This window comes from Primulina huaijiensis, chromosome 8 (assembly GCF_012295235.1).
Source record: "Primulina huaijiensis isolate GDHJ02 chromosome 8, ASM1229523v2, whole genome shotgun sequence".
Classification (NCBI taxonomy): domain Eukaryota; kingdom Viridiplantae; phylum Streptophyta; class Magnoliopsida; order Lamiales; family Gesneriaceae; genus Primulina; species Primulina huaijiensis.
In genome coordinates, this window is record NC_133313.1 from 2,375,439 (window position 1) to 2,401,145 (window position 25,707).

General features: G+C 33.8%; 3 protein-coding genes across 4 annotated transcripts; 1 reads left to right on the forward strand and 2 right to left on the reverse strand.

Annotated features, from left to right (window-relative positions):
- Positions 1 to 397: 397 nt before the first annotated feature.
- Positions 398 to 4,593, reverse strand: LOC140983134 (uncharacterized). Its single transcript, XM_073450050.1, has 7 exons — positions 4,305 to 4,593; positions 4,144 to 4,175; positions 2,850 to 2,947; positions 2,691 to 2,773; positions 2,380 to 2,457; positions 2,194 to 2,292; positions 398 to 962 (listed from the first exon to the last, which is right to left on the reverse strand). Exons 1-7 carry the CDS (start codon positions 4,404 to 4,406, stop codon positions 684 to 686), a joined length of 771 nt encoding a protein of 256 aa, XP_073306151.1. The 5' UTR covers positions 4,407 to 4,593; the 3' UTR covers positions 398 to 683.
- A 272-nt stretch (positions 4,594 to 4,865) lies between these two features.
- LOC140983625 (probable fructokinase-7) lies at positions 4,866 to 7,830 on the reverse strand. Its single transcript, XM_073450746.1, has 7 exons — positions 7,592 to 7,830; positions 6,665 to 6,882; positions 6,243 to 6,455; positions 5,833 to 6,030; positions 5,599 to 5,739; positions 5,298 to 5,414; positions 4,866 to 5,202 (listed from the first exon to the last, which is right to left on the reverse strand). Exons 1-7 carry the CDS (start codon positions 7,611 to 7,613, stop codon positions 5,065 to 5,067), a joined length of 1,047 nt encoding a protein of 348 aa, XP_073306847.1. The 5' UTR covers positions 7,614 to 7,830; the 3' UTR covers positions 4,866 to 5,064.
- A 5,855-nt stretch (positions 7,831 to 13,685) lies between these two features.
- On the forward strand, positions 13,686 to 22,337 carry LOC140982499 (phosphoglucomutase, chloroplastic). Of its 2 annotated transcripts, XR_012176289.1 has the most exons (23): positions 13,686 to 14,068; positions 14,180 to 14,245; positions 14,336 to 14,380; positions 14,462 to 14,554; positions 14,642 to 14,694; positions 15,396 to 15,447; positions 15,543 to 15,611; positions 15,724 to 15,792; positions 16,395 to 16,517; positions 16,610 to 16,662; positions 17,060 to 17,138; positions 17,225 to 17,289; positions 17,383 to 17,450; positions 17,802 to 17,920; positions 18,009 to 18,083; positions 18,195 to 18,310; positions 19,025 to 19,166; positions 19,268 to 19,349; positions 19,425 to 19,471; positions 19,558 to 19,635; positions 19,729 to 19,834; positions 19,921 to 20,053; positions 22,089 to 22,337. XR_012176289.1 is itself a non-coding variant. In XM_073449032.1 (22 exons), exons 1-22 carry the CDS (start codon positions 13,829 to 13,831, stop codon positions 19,986 to 19,988), a joined length of 1,908 nt encoding a protein of 635 aa, XP_073305133.1. In that variant the 5' UTR covers positions 13,686 to 13,828; the 3' UTR covers positions 19,989 to 20,304. The 2 variants fall into 2 exon arrangements, 1 of the variants encoding a protein (XP_073305133.1); XM_073449032.1 differs by lacking the exon at positions 22,089 to 22,337 and having other exon boundaries at positions 19,921 to 20,304.
- The last annotated feature ends 3,370 nt before the right edge of the window (positions 22,338 to 25,707 follow it).

The window sequence follows — 25,707 nt, forward strand, 5'->3', positions numbered from 1 at the left end:
TAATTTATTGCTCAAGTCTTTGTATTGACTACACAAATTGCAGCGATGCATGAAGAAAATAAATTCGTCTTTGAAACAGCTACAGTTTCAACTGTAGAAGGGTCTAGCATGAAAGATGCTCAATATGTCAACAATAGAGATTATGGAGGCTATCGAGATAACTCTTTGCCTAATACTTGTCATCTAGTTTACGTGACCATGAAAATTTTTCATATACCAACAACAAAAATGTGTTGTATCCTCCTCCGAGGTTCAATAATCAAAAGGGTAAAACAAAACCATCCTTTGAAGACTTGTTGGAACTTTTGTGGCTGAATCCAACCATATTGCAGATGTTAATATAGAATCTCATGAGATTAACTACTTTATCTCACTGGACTGTGAAGAGACAACAAAAGATAACAATTTCTCCCTAAAAGAACGCTGACATGAAACTCTGTATCGATAATATTGAGTTTACGATTCAACGTAAGTGCTCTTCTCAGTGTAAACTGTAATAATTTCATAAACTTCATTCTAAAAAAAACAAAATCTTAAACTTTAATGACCTGTTAAGTTGGGATGACGATTTTAGAACCAATCCAATTATTAAATAATAAAAATATAAAGACAACTGATTGAACGGCACTGTATCTCCAGATAAACGCATCTAGCAAGAGAAATATATTCACCAAATGTTGCTCTCAACCCCGACCATCTACATCAAAACCAGCCCCGGTCCAACCAGGCGCAGCAGGACCTCTACCTTTAGGTAGAGCTCCAATTCCTCTTACCCTTCCTTGAGCATTACCTTTCTTCTTCCCTCTTCCCTCGACATCACTAGGAGGTTGTTGGTTTTGGCCATTTACATGGGAGTTCGCCGCATATGTACTACCCGCCGATCCACTGATTGGCTCTGAAGTGCTCGGAACTGCAGAACCAACTTGAGTTGTATTAATCTGAGCCGGTGTTTGTTCCACATCCTACATATTAATATTCAAACAAAAATATTAAGATTTTTTACGGTTATAGTCCTGAAAAACTTAGAGCCAATGCATCTCCGAGCCAGGTAATCATGAATAAGTAATTTTCTGAGTTAAAAATGGAAAAACCAGCTATTGCATTTAACAATAATGAACACAACAAAGGCTTAATAATTTCTACAAAGAATTTCGAAAATGCAATTGCAATTGTTGGTAGCATCAGAGACTAAAAAAATCATATCAATGCTTCACAAAAAACTATTTTTGCATCGGAAATGTATGACACATATAAGTCAGTCCATATAACATGAACAATATCCATACGATATCTCTTAAATAACACTTTATGTCCAACAAAATCCATATGATTTTTTTAAAATAACACTATATGCCCACTAAAATTTCTAATTAATCTCATGTGCATTTTTGGCCTAAGTTCTTATCTCACTTCGCAATAAGGTAAAAGAATAACTTTCATGGTCAATTTTCAACTCATGTTCTGCTATATTTACTCAAAGTATATCTAATCTAGTTCATCATTTAATTCTGAAGAACTATAATGTTACAACCACAAAATTCCAACCGAACTAACAACAATAGAGAATAGAAGATAAAATGAAGAAGCTGAAATATAATGCCATATGTTAACAATATCTTTCCCAGAGTTGCATCTGTACAAGGGATTTCATGACCTAATCTCCCTCTTCCCTTCATATTTAATTTTCTCCCTTTGTCCCCCTTTCATGTGCATTGTAACTAACTATGGGCTCCCTCACTTGGGCATTCATCCTTCTCTTGTTAAGTCTTGTAAACTAAGCCTCCTTCCTGGGCTGTTGGGATTGCCTATGATCTTTTGAGTAAATGGGTTCACTTCTGTTGCAGTTACTCTAGCATGTAAGCAGTTAAAATGAACACGAGCTATAAATTTAAGTTGATCATGATCATGAAAATAATCAATGAATCGAATGTAAAAAAGTATGAAAGATATTTCATGCCATGCATCTCCATGAGATCTTCTTTTGCTGCAATCGGTTTTGTGTTTGGCTAATTCTATTGCATCAGCTGTCATGTCCAAACTTGATGTCAGATTTTTGGGGAACTATATTAGTGTTCCTTCTCACAAGTCACAAAGTATTCCTAGATAACGTGCAGGGTCCATAAAAAGTATAAATACTTAGCAAGAGAAAGACAAATCATGAAAATTTCTACACGAAGCAAACAAGAATCTGACATGAGAAACATAAGTAGACGATCTGCTTGGGTTCAGAGCCTCCAGCCTACGCTTCAATTCCTCTAGTCTGGCGAACTGGGCATTACTGCTTTCCTGAACCTGAAAGAATCATTGTTTCTTAAACAAAAATAAATATAGAACACAAATACAAATGTAAGAATAAATGGCCTCTGTCTTTATATGCACCAGATTATTCAAATCTTCACAAAGCTTCTGTTTCACAGCTTCCTCATCCTGCACAGTTTTTGCTGCTGCTTCCCACACCTAGTGATAAAAGGAGTGTTTCTTCTACCAGTCAGTTTTCAATATTAAAAAGAGTTCCAACTTTAACTTTCTCTCAAGTAGAACGAAGTTTGTCCATCTCAACAAATGATTCAGGCACAAAAATCCAGGATTTCAAATAACAAAAAAAATCAATACATGAAATAGATACAAGGATTTTTCATGTGTATGCATACTATGATCACAAAAGAGAGAATCTAGAGAGAGAGACATACCTTTTTTGCTTCTTCTTCTTTCAGCTTAGCAACACGAACTCTCTCTGTTGACATTTCAATTTTCTTTCGCATGTGTTCAAGCGCTGATAATGTGAAACAAAAGGAATCAATAATAAGCAAAATCAATGGAATCTATTCAATTGCCACATAATGCTATACCAGCTTTCTTTGGACCAGAAGTTAGCTTCATTTCCATGTTGAGATTTGTTAGTTCCCGTTCAACATCACGAATCTTCGAGTAATTCTCTTCAATGTATCTGACATCACAAATTTATCCAAAAGGATGAAACAATATTTTATTAATCCCGGTAAGCCATACACCGTATAAATACCTGTGAAATCTTATCAAATATCAATAAAGAGGCATGTATTTCAACCAGTTTCCAAGATGGCCCAATTGATCATAGTCACAGAGGAAAGAAAGTTTCTAAATTTTGGAGGTGCCACTTCTACAATTAATGGTTATCAAACATAAATTTGGATATCTGGTGAGATGATTCATAGAAACATAACATTCATATAAATCTGCAACAGTGTGAGCATGTCTGGAAGCACAGGAGAGAGGTGTCCTAAACCACTAGACGATGGGGGCTTACCATATACATAAGGTTGAATCTTTTTTAAAGCATTAATAAAAGTTGGTAATTTTGCATTCTCCGGCTAATTGAAGATATTTGAATGGAGCACCAATTATAGCATTACCAGATGATAAGAACAAAAGTTCCAGTAGAAAGTTATACAGGAAAATGAAATCCCCACCCTAACAGAAGCATAAGAATTTCTATGTCCAAAGACACGCTTCGAAGGACTTTGTAGATTATACGATAAAGGGTAGAACATATCCACATCTTGCATAGAGTTCAATGAAAATGGAAATCATTTCCTCCAACAATGCATTTCATCAGTCGAATCATGGAAGTTGGTGACAAACTTCTGCATGGTATAAGAGTAATCATCGGTTGAACCAAATCGGTTAATCCTTTTTAAGTCGTCAATGGTTGCACGTTAAGGGTCATCCCATTTTGGTTATGGTCCGTTAAGCGCCTACTCTACTATTTGAAGATAGACATAAAAACTTTCACCAAAGAATATTTTATTATCGAAAACATGTCATGATTGCTAGGATCTACAGAAATCATGCTTATTTTTAAAACCCTGTATGTTTTCATCCTCATTTCTCCATGTCTATTCCAAATTCCAATCTATACAAGTATTATATGATAGAAAATATCTAACAGACAGACGTTAGTTTCTGATTCAATCGTGTCCTTGTGTATGCAGTTTCTATCTCATCTTAAACGATTTTGTACCCATTGCTAAAATGCATAGGAAGATCAGAGAACAAAACCATACATCCAGCCAATAAGACCAGAAAGTAAATTTTCATACATGGTTGCTATCCAGTTTTTCCATCATAAAGACAAAAAGAAGAAGAGGCAAAAAGTCAACTTACTTCCTCAATTGAAGCTGCTCTTCCTCAATCACCTAAAATTAAATAAAACCCAGCATATCAAACATCAGTAAATTATAATTCACGATTTTCATACCAATTAAAAAATCTACTACATTATCATTTAGCATTTAGGTGCGCAATTGAATGTGTTTCCGAAAGACCTTCTCAGTGTAGGCTATGACCGGAGATTCTCGGGCAAGTCCATCTGGCCCGATCTCCGGCAGCAACAACGAACCCACATTGTTGTTCTTGTTTGTAGCCATAGATACAAATCCGACGGATCAAGCACACATCTTCGTTCGCCGCCTCTAGATTGAGAAGGGTGGAGACTCGGACGAGGAAGTAAACCGTTATTCCCGGCGGCGAAGATGGGTGTGCAAAGTGGCGAGGAATTATCTGATGGAAACCGAGGCAAAATCTGGTGGTGGAAACGTGATACCCTTGAATTAATTTATACTAAGTAATCCGGCACTCGTAATTTTCCGGATATTCAAAACTAAATTAAATTGAAAAAAATAAATTGCAATAAGGATGAATACTAAATTTATTGAAATATGAAAAAAGAATTTTTTTTATCTATTTATTAAAATGACTAAGATAATTACTATAAAGTTTGGCGTATTATTATATAGTAAGTATATCTTGTAGATAACTCCATGTTACAATTTGAGTCAAATGTCAAAAAATATAATAATAATAATAATAATAATATAAAAAATATATTTTTCTCTTGTGAAATAAGATTTTATTGTAAAAAAGCTGGCGGATACATTTAGTTCATATTAAAAACTACAACTCTTCAAAGATTCATACAATTTCCATCAAATCTAATTATTTCTACTGCAACAGCTGATATTCCAGGTTTACTTCCCCGCAAAACATGAAGCTGATTAATACTGTGATGTCGTTTCTTGTATCTCCTCATTCGTTAGAATTTTCTGCCACAATTTGTTGGACCGCCTCTTTCGTAGGCAAGGCTGGAATGGCACCGTTCTTTGTCACGGTGAGGGCACCACATGCATTTGCAAAGAAGAGGGCCTCTCTCAGCTTATCTTCGTCCTGTCGGGAGAGTTTACACGATAGAAACTCGTAAAAGATCTTGAGAATAAACCAAATGATGCTAAAGCGAACAAATCCAGCTTTTAAACAAATACCTCATAAAGATTCAAGCATGCAGCTAAACAAAATAGTATTGCACCCGTGAATGCATCACCAGCACCAGTTGTGTCAACGGACTTCACTTTCACACCGGGTACTCTTCCCTTGAATTTCTGCACATAATTTGGTCGATGTTAACAATTTTTCAGAAACGAGCCGTGAAAATATAACGATGAATAGCCACTGCTGTTATTGGTTATTATGGTCCAGTTTCAGCTATCTTGTTTCGACAGACTGACAAGTTTATATGTCCAACAATTTTATTGATTTCTTGAAACTAGTTAAGCAGAAGCCTACCTTAGTGTAGTATCTGCATCCAGCTTTTCCTTCACTTACAAGTAACAGACGTAGATTCGGATGGAAAAGCTTTGTTAACACCACATTATCATCATTGGGGTCATCGCCTTCGGTCAGGAATGAGATCTCTTCACTGCTTATCTGTGACATTCATGAGCATACAAATACAAGTATCTTACAGCAAAGAGCTACAAAACCTTCTAATTTAGATGCCCTCTTGTAGGTTTTACATACCTTGATAAAGTCTGCTCGATCCCAAACGCTCGTTATGCCTTTTCTAGCGGCCTCTTTGGAAGGCCATAAAGGCAATCTCAGATTCGGATCATAGGAAATTAGGCTACCAGATTTCTTGGCAATTTCAATAGCAGCAAGTTGTGTTGACTTACTTGGTTCTTCGATCAAACTGATGGAACCATAGTGAAAGATGGCTGCCTGAATTCAATAAATGTATGTCCTTGAACTATAAAAATAGCATACTCAATAACCATAATCTGCAGGGCTCAGCGCATATCTAGTGGGAGGAAATCCGCTAATGATACAATGTTTTGAAATTTAATCCATATTTTCTAACAAAAATCTAAATTTTTCCATTCAAATATATTAAATCGCCTTCATTGCCCAAAAGAAAAAAAAAAAAGTCATACCTTCTTCATCAGATTTACGTCAAGTTCTGATTCGTGCAAGAGCATGTCAGCACTCGGATTACGGTAGAACATGAATTCCCGCTCACCATCAGCTCGGAGCGTGACAAATGCTAGTGCAGTCCTTGCAGAGGGATCAAACCGCAAACCAGAATTGTCTACGTTGTTGTTTTTCAATATGTCTGCAAGCATTCGCCCGAACTCGTCTTCACCTACCTGAGAAGCAAATGATGGGGATTTTCTGAGCCAAATATGATTAAGATAGACATCTCTATTCGATGCCATTTATTTACATGCTACCAAGATATATCAATTCCGCACATCAATGCATAAACACATTGGATTATTATCCAGGCACGTTTCTAGAAATTCCTATATCTGAAAAGCTACGACAAATATGAACCAATCTACATTAAGTTACGAACCTTTCCAATAAAAGCAGATGAACCTCCCAGCTTAGCTATGCAAACAGCGACATTAGCAGGAGCACCACCCGCAGCCTTCTTGAAGGCAGGAGCATCAGCGAGAGAAACTCCACCAACCGTTGGAACAAAATCAATCAACATTTCCCCAAAGCAAACAACTAGAGAGCCTTTCGTGACTGAATCTCCATTTATATTCAGGGAGAGATTTTTAAAATCATCTGCAATGCCCAAATAATCCAAAAGTCCTATGTGAAGTCACAACTAATAAGAAATTAATGCGCCGATAGATCAACAGAATCATGCTATAAAAGGTAACTGGTATATATTGCAGTAGCCGAATTTCTAACCATCACTCAAACCCGAAAACTATTAAGAATTCGATACAGGCATGAATAGACATGGATCAAGTTCGACCGTTATTGTTTCCTCGAAACTCCATATGTCACACCAGGTGATACACACACGATACACTACCATTCAATCATGAGGGGTATAGGGGCTCTTGGGACCACGGAAAACTAAATGATCTAACAATAATTCATCAGCGTGGCATATATCAATAACCATGAATAAGCCCGAAATAAGATAAACATGAAGAAAAGATAGAAATGCCAATCTCTTCTAATGATGTATGCTTCTGAAAAAATGAAACGTACACAATTTGGCTAATTATAAAAAGAATATGAAAACAATGATATATTATTGAAAAATAAGGCCATAAAGATCATCCAAGAAAGCCGCCACTCAAATTCAACGAGGGATGACCCACGCATCCAACGCATCAAAAATCAAGAAGATGAATGAAAGTGCACACTAAATCAGATTCATCGATGCACCCAAATGAACCAACCATTTCAACCAATCACCAAATCATCATACAATACCATCAAATAGTTGCACAGACAGAAAGCAACGGAAAATATCGACCTGAAATGGGATTCTTAGCCATGTTGCACCGGTATACCAACAGGAATTCAAGAAAACACGCAGAATATAGAGAGATTGGAGTGGGTGAAGTGGTGGGTGATGTTAAATACAGAGTATAAGTGTAAAAATCGGGGCGTGGATGCTCAAAAATGAAATCTTGGAAAAAGGGGAGCAGGATATAATAGGTTTCTTGAAGTTGAGAAGCATAGGAAGGGAAGCTGCAAATGGCTGAAATCTATATTTATGGTAACATGTAGAGATTGGATGTGTATGAAGTATGATGGATGATGCATCACGTGCCTTCGTTTTGTTTGACACGACTTTATTAATTATATTTTTTTTATATGGAAAAGGTAAAATTAAATTGTAAAATATATTTTAAATTATAAAATTATTTTTATATTTTATTTGAAAAATCTTTTACAAATACATTTAAAAAAAGTTTTATCCTTTCAAATACACTTTATAACTTGTTATTCGTATAACATAACATTTTCTATATTTACTTTAATCATAGATTCTTCCACAACATCAATCTTTTCCGTGTTTTTTTCTCTTTTCTATAAAAAAATATATATATAAATATATTATATTTGAAGCATCTTATATTATTAAAAAAATAGAAATAGTAGTGCCTCCAAGTATTTATCTCTCTAAATACGAATCTTTATGTGTAAGACGGGTCAACCATACCGATATTCACAATAAAAAATAATACTATTAGCATAAAAAGTAATAATTTTTCATGGATGACCCACATAAGAGACTCGTCTCACAAAATACAACTCGTGAAACCGTTACACACAAATTTTTATTGTGTAATTATTATATCAAGTGGTTGAAGGATTTGTTTTTTCTAGGTGAATTCACACGTGAATTTGATCTGTTCTTCTCACCATATTTATTATCTAGAAAATTCGAATTTGGGTCTTGGATAAAAGAAACCGGATTTATTGTTAATGTTTTTAATGATAAAATATGAGTTAAAGTAAAAAAAAATATTGGATTTTATTTATTTCATTTTTAAATTATAAAGAAATTTGTTATAATTTAATATCGAATCTTAGATATCGTCTCATTTTTAGAATTTAATGTCATAATATCCAATATTATTTGACGTCATTTTTATTTCTCGTTTTATATATCATTGGTCAAATCTTGGCCTCTTATAAAAAATTCTTTTTTGGAATCAAAATATAGTTTTTTTCAAGGAAAAAGAAAACAAAAGAGAATGTGATGGGGCATAGAGAATTTTTGTATGATTCCATCCTTTAAACCTCCAGATTAGCTTTTTTTTTTTGTATTTTTTATGGCAAGTTAACTCAGGATATTCAGAATTAGCTAGATTCTGATTACATTTCCTTGTGTCTTAGGTCTAATAAACCTACCTTTATTCTGTCATGAATTGTTTTTTTTAAAAAAAAATTTGAAAATAAGTTTAGCTTTCAATTTTTGTATTCATGTCTCATATGTACAGCACAAAAACTTATGTCAGACTGTCTCACGAGTTAATTTGTGAGACGGATTTCTGATATTATCCAACTCATGAAAAACTATTATTTTTATGTTAAAAGTATTACTTTTCACTATAAATACAGATCGATTTGTTTTATACATATAGATACGTGAGATCGTATCACAAAAAACAATGAATTATATGCTATAAATAGTAGCTATAACGATGAAAACTGTGAAAGGTTTTTTTATTAATAATTTAAAAATTAAAAAATATTTAAAAGTAATTCAAGTGGTGGCATTTTGCACCAATATCGGACGCTGTAATTGTCCGCTAATGGCTGCAACATTATTATTTTTTATTTATTTTTTTTATTGATGTCATTTTTTTAGTCTGTCAGATTGTTTAATGGGAAAGCTGACACGGTGACTGACATATTGACATATGGTGACGAGCCACATTTTTAGTTTTTTAAAATTTTTTATATATTATTTTAGGATTAAATTGAAATTAACTTGAATGATTCTAATGATGTCAATTTCGATGAGTTTGGTGGTTTCAGTCGGATTGAGCAATAATACTATTTAAAAATTGTTCAATCCTAATCCAACTCGAACTCGAGCCAATCCGAACAACCTGATTTTGAATTTTTTTAATTTTTTTTGAAGAAGATTAAATAAATTCAAAAAAAATAATATTTTAATTTAAATACATAATAGTAAAATATCCCTCATATATATGATTTAAATTTGAAAGTCTAATTGTAGAACATTAAAATATATTTAATAAATCAAATAAACAATTATTTAAAAAATTAAAAATGTTCAAAATAAATATTAAATCATGAAATTTTATGATATACATATACAATAAATATTTTTTCAGACATATAATATATAAAAATGTAGATAATATTTATTAATTATATTTTTTTGAGAAAAAAATAAAATTTTCTGGTCAACTGAACCCAATCCAACCCGATTATTTTTTCAGGTCAGCTATCGGGTCCAACCCGATTTGACCCGGGACCCGATAGCTGACCCGAACCCGAAAACCTCAAACCAAAACCTAATTTTTTTTCAGGTTGAACCGTGTCGCGTTGATGAGTTGTGTCTGATTTTGATATCTCTAAATGATTCAATTTTAAAAATTAAAAAATTATAAAATTTAAAATTCCAATCTAAATACATTAATAAACATGATTTCCCAAAACCATTGATAGACAAATATCACGCTTCAAGTCAACGATACCAGCAATGTGCCAGCATCTAGAGAATGCTGACATTAAATATGTAGAAAATTAAATATAGAAAACCCAATTTATATCAATAAGAACAAATTTATACTAATTATATAACCAAATTACTCATTAAACCAATTTCCAATAAAGATTCTCGGATTTTTATTCAATAAATATGTATTATAATAAAACATTTAATTTCCAAAAATTGTATTAATAATAAAACATTTAAAGATTTCTCATCAAAAGATAATTAAATTAATAAAAGTAGTGTTATTATCATTGTATCAAACAGCGAGGGAGATAGCTTCGCAGCCAAAAAATCCAAGCACCTAGAAATATGGGTGAGCAAGATCTCGGTTAAACCGAAATAACCGACCGAATCGAGCCAATTCGGAAATTCGGTTCGGTTATTTCGGAAATTCGGTTTTGAAAGTTTAAAAAATCGGTTAATTCGGTTCGGTTTCGGTTTTCGTAAAAAAATCGGTTAACCGAATTAACCGAATATAAATTAATTTTTTAAAAAAATAGATTTATTATATAATTTATAATATTTTTAATGTTTTTATATTTAATTTTATTTTTTAAAAAAAAATCGTGACCGAATTAACCGATTTTAATTCGGTCAATTTGTGATCGGTTATTAAAACTAATTCGATCGGTTCAGTTATCAAAATAAAATTCGGTTCGGTTCGGTTATACACACCCTTGCCTAGAAAGACATGCGAGACTTTGATTTAACATGTATTAAACTAATCTGATCTTACATTTCATGCTCTCAGTTATTACAACTGCAAATTGTTTTTGGTCTTCACTCGCAAATGTCAAATAAAAATTGTTCAAAATGTTATCTAGTTTACATCTCACGTTAATAAAAGTTTTAGATAATGAAAATATGACCTCTTTTTCAAAAAAATTGTTATGGGTGGAGGTCGGAACACTGCCATACGCGGACACATCAATGCACCATCTCATTTTGTGTTTTTACGGTTTTCAAATATTTATGCACATATTTTAGTCACTTATGAAAATTTTTGTAATATTTTGATGGATATTATAATCTTTACGATGATTTTTAAAGCCCGAGTCTTTGTTGCCAGACAAGTTTAGAGGTTTTCTTCGAGTTGGTGATACCTTCACAGTGACGAGCTTTTTCAGTGTGTTTATATCATCATTCACACGTTCTTTGATAAGTTTCTTACGAGATCACTCATCCCAAAATTAATTCAAATCAAACACACATAACTTTGAAGTTTTAAAGTTATAGGCTTCCGAAAAGATATGCATCTTATTTGTATGAATATTATCTATCAATTCGTTAAGCTTTTTTTTAATAATGGTGTGAGGCCAGAAGTGGTTTATTCGTGTTTCTTTTGCCTAAAAGCCTTGTTATGGGCCACACTTTGTTTGTCATATCTCTTAGAACCAGCGATCGTTCTCCTCCCTCACAAGCCTCTGGACACACATTCTCACTAGCTTTCACTTGGTTCGTTCCCACAAACCTTAGCTTGCCAAGTTCCAATATTTGGTTGCTCTCCTAATAGAGTCAATTATTGTATCCCTACATATATGTTATATCATATTGTGCATATTATCGTTTCATTAGTCATATTATTTTGCATATTCAATTTTCTCGAATGTTACAAATTACTAATTGAATACCCATGTTGAATGAATACATGACTGGAGTCCTATAAAAAAAAGGAGAATGTTCTGGATTTTTAGTTCATTAGACAATGCGGCTTTAGTATGGAAAGTGAGTTTAATGATCAACAAGTTATCAACTTGGGCATACGATCATCGGAACAACTCACATCGAATATTTCAGTTCAAAGAAAAATTTATCATCACTCATAAATAGTAGATTATATGAATCTTATGTGAATACGTAGAGAAAAATACCACACTGACCTATTTAGCTCGTTACATATTATCTAAAATCCTAAACAATCCTTGCATTATAATTGACATTATGTTTTGTCACATTGCTTTATCCTCATTAATAAATCAATATATATATAAATCATATTTATTCTCACTAAGTTATCAAATACTTAACATCTATTTCCTTATTATTTAATGTAAATTCAGATACAAGATTACAATAATCGTAACCAGAAGGAAATTCAAGTGTTAGCCTAACGAGACCGTCTAACAAGAGACCTGCTCAATATAAGACAAACTATCTCTAATTATGTTTTTAATTCAATTTCATCCAAGAAAGTCGGGCAAGTGCAAAGTCGAGTCCCGTACCAATTGATTTGCTCAACCGACCTTTTATTGGATTTAGGATTTGGGATTGTGAGCATCTAGGTTAATCGTATGACTGTAAACGAATCGAGTCGGTTTGCGAGTTTTTCGAGTCGATTCGATAAATATTTGATTTGTTTTTGAATTTATCGAACTCATGTCAAAATGAATATGTTCAAACTTTTTTCGAGCCCAACTCGAGTCAAAAGCATTTTTTTGATAGTTCGCGAGCCTTAATATTTTATTAGTATAATATAATTATATATTAAATATATACATTTTGAGCCACTCAGACGTTTTGAGATCTCGAACTTTACTATCCAAACAATAGTTCGAAGAACTCACAAATATGTTCAAAGATTTCGAGCCGAACTCGAACTCAAACTTTTTTTCGAGCAGAACTCGAGCAAAAAAATAAAAAAATCCGAACTTTGAATTGGACTCGAATTCGAACATACTTAATTCGAGTTGAATTCAATTTTTAAAATTTTACTAATATTCATCTCGATTCAGTTCGTTTAACTCCTAATTCATCATGTCAAAAGTTCAAAATAATAGTCAAACACTGGTATATAAGGTAAAGTGGTGGCATGAAGCTTGAAATGTCAAGTCACTCATTTGTATGGTATCGGTCCATAAGTTAAAAATGAGATTTAATTTCTTATTTAGTGGATTTTTTTTTATAAGTTAAGAGACAAATTTCTTATAATTGAATCTCAAAATTCAAATCTCATCCAAAATTTGAAACAATGATATCAAATACATATAAAATTGGGTCACATAAAAAATTCAAATGAGATTTATATATTTCATAATAATAATTGATAGTAAATATTTTTGTAGTGAAATAAAGAAAGAAAAAACTTGTGTGAGACGATCTCACGAGTAGTATTTTGTGAGACATATATCTTATTTGAGTTATCTATGAAAAAATATTACTTTTTATGCTAAGAGTATTACTTTTTTATTGTGAATATCTATAGAATTGATCTGTCTCACAGATAAAGATGTGTAAGATCGACTAAGAGAGACCTGCTAAATAAAAAAAAAACAAAAGGATTCACGTGGACCGGCTGACAATAAAGCCTACAAAATTCAAAGATAAGTCATCCCTCGTACATGTGGCCGCCAGTTTCCCCAGTACTCTCCAAACCACACAGACAAGCACACTTACTCTATACTTCCAAGAATTCTCAATCACAGACCTTGATTTCCTCCTACATAATACAATACCGAAAAATAGATCTCCGAGAGTGGAGTTTCTTGATTCTTGGGACGATTTGCCTAAAACATGGCTCTGAATTCCATTACTTCAAGAACAACTTTCTTCTCCTCGAGAAATTTCAGGAGTTGTGGCACTAATGGTTCTACTCTCTCTAAACCCATTAAATCATTCACGTTTATCAATCCTACTCCTCTTTTCTCCAATCTTTCGTTCAAGAGAACTTCACCTGCTTTCTCTACTGTCTTAGTTAAGGCCTCTTCCGCTTCTTCTCCTTCCACCGCCGTGGTTCAATGGGATGAGCTCAAGGTCGATTTTTGCATTTGCGTTGAATTTATGAAGTGGGATTTTGATTTTATTGACGTTTGGTGGTAGGTGCTTTTTTTTTTTAAAAAAAATTTTATGGGTATCTTTTTTCAGATTAAGAGTGTGCCCACCAAGCCATTTGAGGGTCAGAAGACTGGTACGAGTGGCCTAAGAAAAAAGGTATTTCCTTTTGGTTTGTTAATGAGGGGGCGTACCCCCTGTGATCATGCTTGGCGGTTTAAAATAATATTTAATTTGTTTTCCCTTTAGGTGAAGCTGTTCATGCAAGAAAACTATCTGGCTAATTGGATTCAGGTTTGATAATTTCTTAACAATGAGGCAGTGAATTAATGTTTTACGTATTTCTCTAACGAGGGAGTTGATTGTAAAATGAAGGCATTGTTTAATTCATTGCCACCAGAGGATTACAAGAATGGAGTTTTGGTTTTAGGGGGTGATGGTCGGTATTTTAATCGGGAGGCTGCACAGGTATCAAGGATACGAGTATATACCACTTTCAGTTGTCCATTATTGTATTCATTTTCCAGCTTTTGAGTTGGTGATCTTGAATTGCAGATAATTATTAAAATTGCCGCGGGTAATGGCGTTGGTAAAATCTTGGTTGGAAAGTGAGTTTCTCGTATCTCATGGCACCTAAATGTTAAGTCTTGATCTGAAAATTTGCTGGAGTTTTATTCTTAAGGATCATTGACGAGCCAGTGTTTGTTACTCTTGCTTGATGTCAAGATTGGTTTATTCTCTGTACCTTATGCCTTATAACATCCAAATTATGGACTACTTTATTGGAAGATTTAAAGATCATTTAAATGCGCTTAGATGTACTTGAATGAATTTTGTCACTGACTCACTATAGTTGTATAGTTATCTAATTCTTGATTTTAAATTTCACTATGGTTTTATTCTTAAAGATCATTTAAGACGTACTTGGATCATTATATTAGTTTCTCTTATTTAAATACACTTAGATGTACTTGAAAGAATCGTGGTCTTGCAGTTTTTTAGTCATATAATTCTTGATTTGAAATTTCACTCTACTTTTATTCTTAAAGATCATTTATAAATTATAAGCCAGTGTTTGTTACTGTTACTTGATGTCGAAATTGGTTTATTATCTGCATTTTAGTATTTTTATACTGGTTTATAACATCCAAATGATTACTTTATTGGAAGACATAGGTGATTGAAAGCATGTTTTCTTTCTTGGTTATTCATGCACCACATTTCTGGTAGTATTGATTATTACATGTTTCATTTCATTAATGACTTATTAACTGGACCATGCTACATGTACTTAAATTGTTGACTGCAGGGATGGGATCATGTCTACCCCAGCTGTTTCTGCCGTGATTAGGAAAAGAAAGGCAATTATCAGTCCTCTCTATTTTAACTAATAACTTTACGTTTTGTAAGTGCACTATCTATGGATCTTACAGTTTTTACTTATCTTACAATACAGGCTAATGGTGGTTTTGTAATGAGTGCAAGCCACAATCCAGGTGGTCCTGATTATGATTGGGGTATCAAGGTGTAGTAGTATTATTAGTAATTTATGCATGAACCGTTCTCATGTTTTAGAGTTGAAATTCTCATTCAAATTGGTTTCTTGTTTCTTTTTTTTTTTAATAAATATTTTGCAGTTCAATTATAGTAGTGGCCAACCAGCACCTGAGTCCATAACTGACAAGATCTATGGAAACACACTCTCTGTACGCTTCTGATCCTGTATTCCTTCTTTTGTAGAACTGTGAACTATCTCGTTTTAAGATTGTTTTAGTGGGATGTCCTTGTTTTTGTAAAGATGGTTTTGACAGTCATGAATTGTTATTTTAATCCAATTTTGTCTCACATCTATAAGTTTTTCACATTTTTCATTTTTATGGCTTAAATTCGAAGATGAAGTGGTCATATGTTGAACAAATTCCTTATATTAATAATGATCTTGAGATGAAAAATGTATGTATAAATATATAGAGTTCGTTGTTGTTTAAGAGGACTAAGAGATTCAATTACTTCACTTGCAACTTTCACTTTTAACCCGATTCGTTGCCTACATGCCCTTTATGCCCAGTCTTTCCGAAGAACATGTAGTACTTCTATAACCATCTCTGAATCACTGAAAGTATCTTCTCCTTTTCCATCTAAGATCTTCCCTGTTCAGCTTCTCAAGAGAATATGTGAGATCATATTTGAGGTTGGGATTCAATAAAATTTAACAAGTCAATTTAATCCAAAAGGGTAAATTTGGACGTATTTATGTTGAATAAATTACCAGTTTGTCATCTGAATTTGACTTGCCTATCTCTTGCAGATCTTAGAAATAAAAATGGGAGACATTCCTGATGTTGATCTCTATGTTCTTGGAGTAACGGACATTGGAACTTTTAGCGTAGAGGTAGTTGATCCAGTATCTGATTATTTAGAACTTATGGAGGTGAGCTACCTGAAATATGGATATCTAAGTATTCGTAGAATAATCATATTCTTCTCATATCACATTGACAGTATTCTGAGATTATTCTGCAGATTGTATTTGATTTTGAACTTATTAGGAGTCTTCTTTCAAGGCCAGAATTCAGGTATATTAATTCTCCCCTTCATCGGTCCATAGTTTGGATGACCCGATCCAATTTAATTGTATTAAAAAATTCCTACAATTACGCAGGCTGTAGATTCTGAGTTTCCATGGTAAATGATATTTGCGTACAATATTTAAAGAAGACTTCTCTGACACTCATTTTTAAGGTCTATTTGATATGTTTTTCTCCATTAGAAAACTTCGATGTGATACCTTTTCTCCTTTTGCTTCCTATCTCCATTCAATCGCCTCGAGAATTTTGAAATGTTTCTTTCGTTTTGATCATTTCCACCACCGACTCCTATTACGTAGTTTTCTTTATGAAAGAGCACAGATTGAATGATGTGTTGTAAATAAACAAACTAACCATGAGTCATGACTTCAAATCTTCAATCCAGGTTTACATTTGACGCCATGCATGCGGTTTCTGGTGCTTATGCCAAACCAATTTTCGTGGACAAGCTGGGAGCTAGCCTGGTACACAATGAATTTTGAATTTTTAACTCTCAATATTAGAAAATTTGCTCATGATTCTCTGATTTAAGTTACCTTTCGTATTACAGGATTCGATTTCAAATGGAGTGCCATTAGAAGACTTCGGACACGGTCATCCAGATCCTAATCTTACGTAAGAAATGATGTTTTCGAAATATATGATATATATGTAATATAATATTAAACAAAAGTATAACTGATCAGTAAGTTTCCTCCTCTCAAAAAGATATGCTAAGGATTTGGTCAACATAATGTACGCTGAGAATGGACCTGATTTTGGAGCTGCAAGTGATGGTATGTTTGTTTGCTTATTTCAAGCATTTCTCGTAAAGTTTGTGGTTCCTAAATTTGGAAAAGAAAAGAAAGAGAAAATCCAAATGGGAATTTTGTATTTTTCTCTTTTTCCATTTACCATGTATATTTATGTAAGCCATAAATTAATTTTTTACGACTTTTTTTAAAATATAAAATAAAACTGTTCAGAGTTTTCCGTATGTTCTGGAAGTGAGCTCATTTGTTATTTCTATATACTTCCAGTTTTTTTATCACGTTTCATTTCAAAGAGGAATAGAACGCCAGTTTGTTAAAAATATCTTTTTAAGTAGAGAAAATATATCATGATATTTCATGGTTATGGTTTTTCAGGAGATGGTGATAGAAACATGATTCTTGGAAAAGGATTTTTTGTTACTCCATCAGATTCTGTTGCCGTCATTGCTGCCAACGCCCAAGAAACGATACCGTACTTCAAAAATGGCCCAAAGGTTTGGCCGTTCGGAAATTGCATAAGGTTTTTCCACTAATTATCTATTTCGGTGATGCGCACCACTACTGAGCTTCTGTGTTTTATAGGGATTGGCTCGTTCCATGCCAACAAGTGGTGCTCTAGATCGCGTGGCTCAGAAATTGGATCTTCCGTTTTACGAGGTTCAGCGCTTCCATGTTTACATCTAGTCGATTCTTGGTGAAATGTAGCAACATGAGTGGAATTCTTCTGTTTTGATATTTGCGTGCTTACGAATAGGCTTTTGATTTCAGGTGCCCACTGGTTGGAAATTTTTTGGGAATCTAATGGATGCAGAGAAATTGTCAATTTGTGGAGAAGAAAGTTTCGGAACAGGTTCTGACCACATACGTGAGAAAGATGGTATATGGTACTGACATTCTCATCCACAATAATTTTTAGTTGTTTACAATTTTTTTAATGTCGGAGTATGGTTTTCTGGAAATCCCATAATTGATCCCCAAAATTTTCTATTAGTAGGTGCTCATTGAAACCACTAAAAGATACATGAATAATGTTATAGCTTTTTTTTTTTATATTTATGCATTTACAATCAAGTTGCAAATTTTCAAATGCACGGCAGTTCGAATGATTCACCCCTTGTCCCTTGATAAAGAGGATCTAATAGTTGGTCTATTTTATTTATGGACATAAGATATGGGTTACAAACGGCAAGAAGTAGATATTGCTTGTTATTCTCACCTTCTTTGGTCGAGCATTTCGAAAATTTTCCTTCTCTTTTTTCAAGGAGTTTTCAATTTGTGTTTTTGGAGTAAAATGCTCGTAGTTTTAAATAAAAATCATGGTGGCAGATCAAGGCCTATTCTTAGGAATTAGTGAATTACTTTGAGATGTTGAAGCAAACTTTGCTACTAGCTTCCGCTTACCTTCCATGCTACAATTTATAATTATGGGAGATTTTGCGCCTGCCATTGTAGACCATAGTTCAGTATTTATGCCATGCTGTTGTTTAGAACTCACATCAAAATTGTGAAAAAATTTCTCACTAAAGCCCGTTTGAGTCTTCTGTGTTGGCTTTATGTTTATTACCTTGATTTGCCACTGAAGTAGTGATCGATGACAGGGCTGTTTTATCTTGGTTATCAATAATTGCGTCTCGAAACAAGGACAAGAAACCAGGGGAAAAGTTGATTTCTGTTTCTGATGTTGTAAATGAACATTGGGCCACTTATGGGAGGAATTTCTTTTCTAGATATGATTATGAGGTCAGTGTTTCCATGCTTCATTTTTTCAGCATAATTTTCATCTTTTGTTTAATCTCTATCTTACGTATTCCAAAGTGGCGCTGAAACCACTTACTGTTCAGGAATGTGAATCAGAGGGGGCCAACAAGATGATAGAATATCTTAGAGATGTAATTTCTAAAAGCAAGGCAGGTGATACATACGGTAAGTTTTGAGCCTTCAATTTTCCAGAACTGCTCAAGTATTTTAGATGATGCTGAAGGGGATTTATTATTGCAGGAAGCTACATCCTCGAATTTGCTGATGACTTCACCTACACTGATCCTGTAAGTTGAAGCTTCTTCTATGCTTAATTCTCTCATGTAATCCAAGAACTATTAGCCAGTAACATGAAAGTTTTAAATTTCTCCAGGTTGATGGAAGTGTTGCTTCCAAGCAAGGCATTCGTTTTGTTTTCACCGATCGATCGAGGATCATATTTCGATTGTCGGTCTGTGTTCTTTCATTTCACTAGTTGCTCTGAATCACACTGCTAAGTTTGCTCTCTTTTCATGGGAAAATGTAACCTATATCTTAATTGTAGGGTACTGGTTCTGCTGGCGCTACTGTTCGAATATATATTGAACAATTTGAGCCAGACTCATCTAAACACAACGTTGATGCACAAATAGCTTTGAAACCTTTAATAGGTTCTATTTTTAACTTCAGATCCTTTCTATGAACCTCTTTGGGTTTTACTTGCAGTTTGTCAAGACTTGTCTGTTTCTTTTCTTAGATCTTGCGCTGTCTATATCGAAGCTGACGGAATTTACGGGAAGGGAGCAGCCAACAGTCATCACATAAGAGTGAAGTTTTCAGTTCTTAATTTTTGTGATTGGAAGACTTTCATGGCATGACAACTATGCCAGGTCCGCTTTCTATATATTGCTCGGAATGCTTTATATTACATTCTTCAGGTTAGTTTTATGTACAACATGAAATATGTTTAAGGGATGATGGATGATCATAAATAATAGGTGGTAAGCAAAATTTATTCGTGAGAGAGATGTATAGAATAATGAACTCCAGTTTTGGAGAAGCGATTCTGTGGTTATAATAATCTTAAATTTTATGCTACAATTGTTGCTTTTAGGGAAGAGAACAGGATTTGAGTTGTTGATGTTGTGTTCTTGAATCAATCATCTCTGGAGTACCAAAATTATTCATTATGTGGATTCACCAATGATTTACGAACTGCTAAATTTTCAATATCATTCGCTAGAAAATTCTTTCAAACTGCTATGGAGCAATTCCCTTGACATTCTTTTTGCGCTTACCCTGCCAATCTCTCGATTGCAGCAGTCCTTGTTGGCACTAAAACCAAACCATCCCATTTGATGTCCTCGAGGAGCCTTGTCTAAAGACGATTTCTAATTTGGCTTCACAATATAGTTCTTGTTTTCTTCACTGTCTATATGATCCAAGATGGTATAACCATTAGCCTTCTTTTTCACCATGTCCAAATTATGAAGCGGTCTCGACCTATGTCAGGCAATTTCCTGAAGATTCACGTTCTGTTTGACCTTTAACTGGACCTCTTTTTACATCATGATGCCACTTTCATTTTCTTTACATCGATGTCAATTATATAAAACCAGTCTCATCATACTGAACGATGAATCCAATGTCAGTCTGCCGCAACCGTTCAACTTGTGGTTGTCGGCATCCTCTAGTGGTTCGATTTTCACGGTTCTCTTGTCTTTATTAAACCTATCACCTATGTAGTCAGAAAATTTATACATCTCTTCATTCCTAGCATATTGCTGGTTGCTTTTCTTGGGGCCCTCTTCCTCTTGTGGCATTTCCACAATCAAATTTGTCCAATAATACAACCCGACCACCAAATGTGGGAAAGGTGGTCTACAACCTGGAGAAGCACGATAAGCCCTTCACAATGAAAAATATTCCTTTTGTGGTGAAATGGATTGAAGTTATTTCAGTGGATATCCTCTTTAGGCTACGGTAATTTTAAAGCTAGGCACGAACTTAGTGACCTCTCCCAAAAGTTACATACCATAGGAATAATATACATCGAAATAGAAATGATTTACATTTGTTTATACCTGTCGACTTATGAGGCTACAACATCGTATAAATTTGTGTATGAAGTGTTTCATATATTTGATGAGCTCTACGCTTGTTCGTGTCGATGGTGCAACTTTTGAATTCACAAAGTGCAATGGAAGAGAGTACTGTTGAGGTACTGGAGAATTAGTTTCTTTATATCTGTCAATTCAATCTCTTTAGTGAATGAAAAATACTTTAGTTTATTACCTCTTGTTTTGCTTTTGCTTAATCTAATCCGACCAGGTTTGATACCTTTGTTCCATAGAACCCATGTCCTTTGTCAAACATAAAACCGAACAAGTTCACGTGTCCCGGAAACCTTTCTATTTTTATATGCTAACATACACATCCCTTAAAAGAGGAAAACACCAAAGAAATCCATGCACAGAATCAATAAAAGATTGTCTTTGCTCCCCCAGTTGTAATAAGATCCAAGTTCTTCACCAGACCCACCAAATAAATAATGGTTTTACAATGAGGAAAAAATAGAGCAATCATTTTAGTGGATAAAGAAGGGGATGAAACTGTATTAGTCCCTAACTGGAGGCAGCAGCAACAGTGCTTTAATACATGATCTATGTTTAAGTACAGTTATTTTTTAAGTGTAAAGATCCAACTCTGATTAGTCTGTCAGTTTCATGGGATTTGTTCTTGTGTAGCACTCATTTGCCCCACCCTTTTGTCTACAAGAAATGGTGCCATTCCACCACCATGTTAGTTGTTTCCACCTGTGGACCTCCTTTTCTTCCCCACCTCTTCTTGTTTTTTAAACACAGGATTTTTGACATTTGAATTATGATCCTGATTTCGTGGTTATAGTTTGATTTTCTTGAAAAGGGAAGGATTTGTCACCTGTTGGATGATGACTGGCTCGGGAATCATTATCCATTCAAACACATGATAATGTGTGATCTAAAGTTTTGATTCAGATTTAAACTTGGTTCGAGACGTCTGAACAAAGGCAACATTTTGTATCAAGAAAAAAACAAATTTGTCATCTATTTGGTCTAAAATTTATCCTGACCTTGGAATTCGTCTCTTTTTGCTTGAATGCAGGTGTATTATCGATTATGTATCATGTCAGTATTCTCACGATATTTTTTAAAAAGTTATTGCAATAAGAAATATTTGACTAATTAAAATCAAAATCCAATCTTGATCATGTGATAGTGCCAAAATTTAATTTATTTTATTTTTTCTTCATCTGCATTACTATTTGGCAAAAACTTGTGTGAGACAGTCTCGCGTGTCGTATTTTATGAGACAAATATCTTATTTGGGTCATCCATGAAAAAATATTATTTTTTATGCTAAGAGTATTACTTTTTATTGTGAATATCGGTAGGGTTGATTCGTCTCACAGATAAAAGCTTGTCCAATTTGGAACAAGATTGAATTTTACCCTTGCGCAGATGAATCAATTGATTTGTCTTTGTTCAATTATATCTAGGATTTGGATTGTGAAGTAAGCCGAGTTAGCTTGAAAGTAGGGTTTAGGTTCATCAGTTCGTTGAAATGTGATATTATCAGAATAAAACGATTGATTTTACACTAATCACAGTCCCGACATCGTGCTCGATCAACGATGTATTAACACTCCGACGGAAAATGCAAAACAAATTAATTTACTACACTATTATCGAATTTTTAAGAGTTAAATAACCAAAAATCTATATAGGTCAATTTATAGGACCGTCGTTGCAATTTTCCCACCCTAGAATTAGAGGACGAACTCTTGGGGTAGCTAATGTTTGTCATTTATTTGAATGTAGAAAACCGACTATTTTTAAACGAAAGTTGGGGAAAAAGAGAGAGGATTGGGAGAATATTGGACAAAAGATATACTAGTATCAAGGCACAGTCCCTCGGGGCAAGTAGTTCCGAAATGCGAGTCCCCCTTGGTTAAATCATCATAGTTGCATGTAAACAAATGATGAAATCGAGCTAAGATCAGTGTGTAAAAGTTTGTGTTTCGTTGAAGAATTGTTGGATCAATTTTTATTTATATAAGTTTATACGTGAATAATTATGTGTTGTGAGTTCTCTATTAAGTTAAGCTCAAAACAAAGTGATCAACTAATGTTATGAGTTATTGGACTTTAATGTATCTAAGAGGTTGTGGGTCTTTAATGTGTAGAGACATAAGTGCAATTTTTGTTTTTATGATGGGCTAAAACAGAAATATCAGAAGATAATGATAAACATTATTTATATATATAGGTCATGGTGCCGGCCTAGATCACGTTGCATCACGTTCACTATTCTCTTCCTCGTTAAGAAAATATTTTAGAAGAAAAAATTAAAAGATTCTCTCATGGAAAGAGCGTGTAGGTCTGGAAGATCAATACATGTTCTAAAGAATTCAGAATTATGGCTTTAGGTACGCTTCCGCTTAAGTTTTCAGTCAAATTTTTAATGGTTTATCATGATGGATTATGCGGTTTATAGATTTTTCTCAACAAGAATTACTACTGCTGAAGTATAGTCCGATCCGAGATTAAACATATAATTATTCAATTATTACAAACCATATTCAACTTAACCCAACCATGATAAAGGTCCGCTCTGGCCGGAACCCCCCTATTCTCCAGGGACATAGATCTCATCCCATCAATGCACCATAGCGGAAGCCCGTCCTGAGCAATCCTCCATTCCAAACTACAAGCAACATTATAACTAGATATTACATGAAGATGCATATGTTAAATTAAAGTAGACATACGATAAAGAGAAATAAATCATATCTATCTTATTCGATATCATGTTTACGAAAACTAAATCTCTAGGCTAAGAATGTTAAGTGTTCCAATCTATTACTGTTCTTAATTAATATGAATGCAATCGTCATGATGCCATACCCAAGAAAATCTGAACCCGATATATATATTTATCCACACGTGAACCCATTGCAAAATCCCAAAAACTAATGCTCCCCACTCCTCCATCCCTTGGGGATATAGACAAAAACCCCTCGGGAATTGATGAATAGGGCAAGTTCTAGACTCGAATAAGCCATATCTAGACAGATTGTGGCGTTTTTTGGACACTACAACAAACACATATATTAATTGTTTTCAGTTACATTTTATTTATTGCAATTTTATCCACGACAAGATTGATAACAATATTGTTCGTGTACCACTATATCATGGTGGTACTTCGAATTCCCCTTGCTCGTGTCAATTTTTTTAATAAAAAATGTGTATATATAATATAGGATTGGACAAATTAATAATGGTACACATAGTAGTAGCATTGAAGGGCAAGAGGTTGGGGAACAAAGATGGCCAACTGAAAAGACTATCATCATGTGGAAAAAATAAAGAAGAAGAAAAACTCCAAACAACCCTAGTTGGTCATCTTCACTACCAAAATTGAAAGTCAACTGTAAAAGTTTCAAAACTTTCTTGATGTTTGAAATTTGATGTTTGAAATTTGTGTGTGGATAGATGACCATTTGATCATTATGCTAGTTAGTTCATGTTGGCATGTGATGGGGGGTAAAGTCGTCTTTTTTTTTCAATTTTACCCTTTCGATTCATCTTTCGTAAGAGGAATAATTGCCTTTTCGATAAAAAAAAAAAAAAATTCTTCGAATTTCATGCGTAAAATTTTCAACTTGAAAAATACTTACTTCATCTCCGAATTTAAAGATTCATTTTTAGTAGTGGAAACTTATTCCTGATAGAAAAATAATTGGAGAATCTTGCAAAAGTAAAACCCAACTTTTAAAAAAAATGCTAGCAACTTTATAAGATCACTTGTTAAAATTTGATCTTTTAACACAACTACTAGTTTTTAAGTAGTCAAAATTCGATCATAGTTCAAAAACTGTTTTTTCCCCACAAAATTCAGTCCTTTTCGCTGAATTCTGGTTGCTATGACATCGAACACGCCAATGATTTTTAATCTAAAGCCAGCAATGTCTATTGTGTTTAAACCAAATTTCGATTGATTAGATAATCAAAATTAAAAGTTAATAGGCAAATGTTTCCCTTCTTACTCGATTATGTGATAAATGAAGTTGCGAGCAGAAAACGTTTACAGCATACAACATCGACGCTTCGGCTACTTGTACTATTGTAATTATTTTATGGATATATGGATGATAAATAATGACACAAGGACTAAACTGTAATTACTTAGATTTTTGTTTTGAGGTAATAAAATAAGATTTCTCTATCCCTTAAAAGGAAGGCTGTTAACTGTTCCAAAACACCGATAGAAACGCCAAAAGCCATTGGGAACAGCTTATCTGTCAATAATATAAACAACAAAAACAAGAGGGACCGTATCTGAGAATCACCCAAGCCGAAGGACCTCATTGTAAATACGATCCTCCAAGGGCCCTATATGCAAATACCTAGTTTTTGTTGTTTGTGTTGGGGACACTGGGGAGGGAGACTATAAAGATTCCAAGTCTTGTACACCTATGTTTCCTTAGAACGGCCTTGAC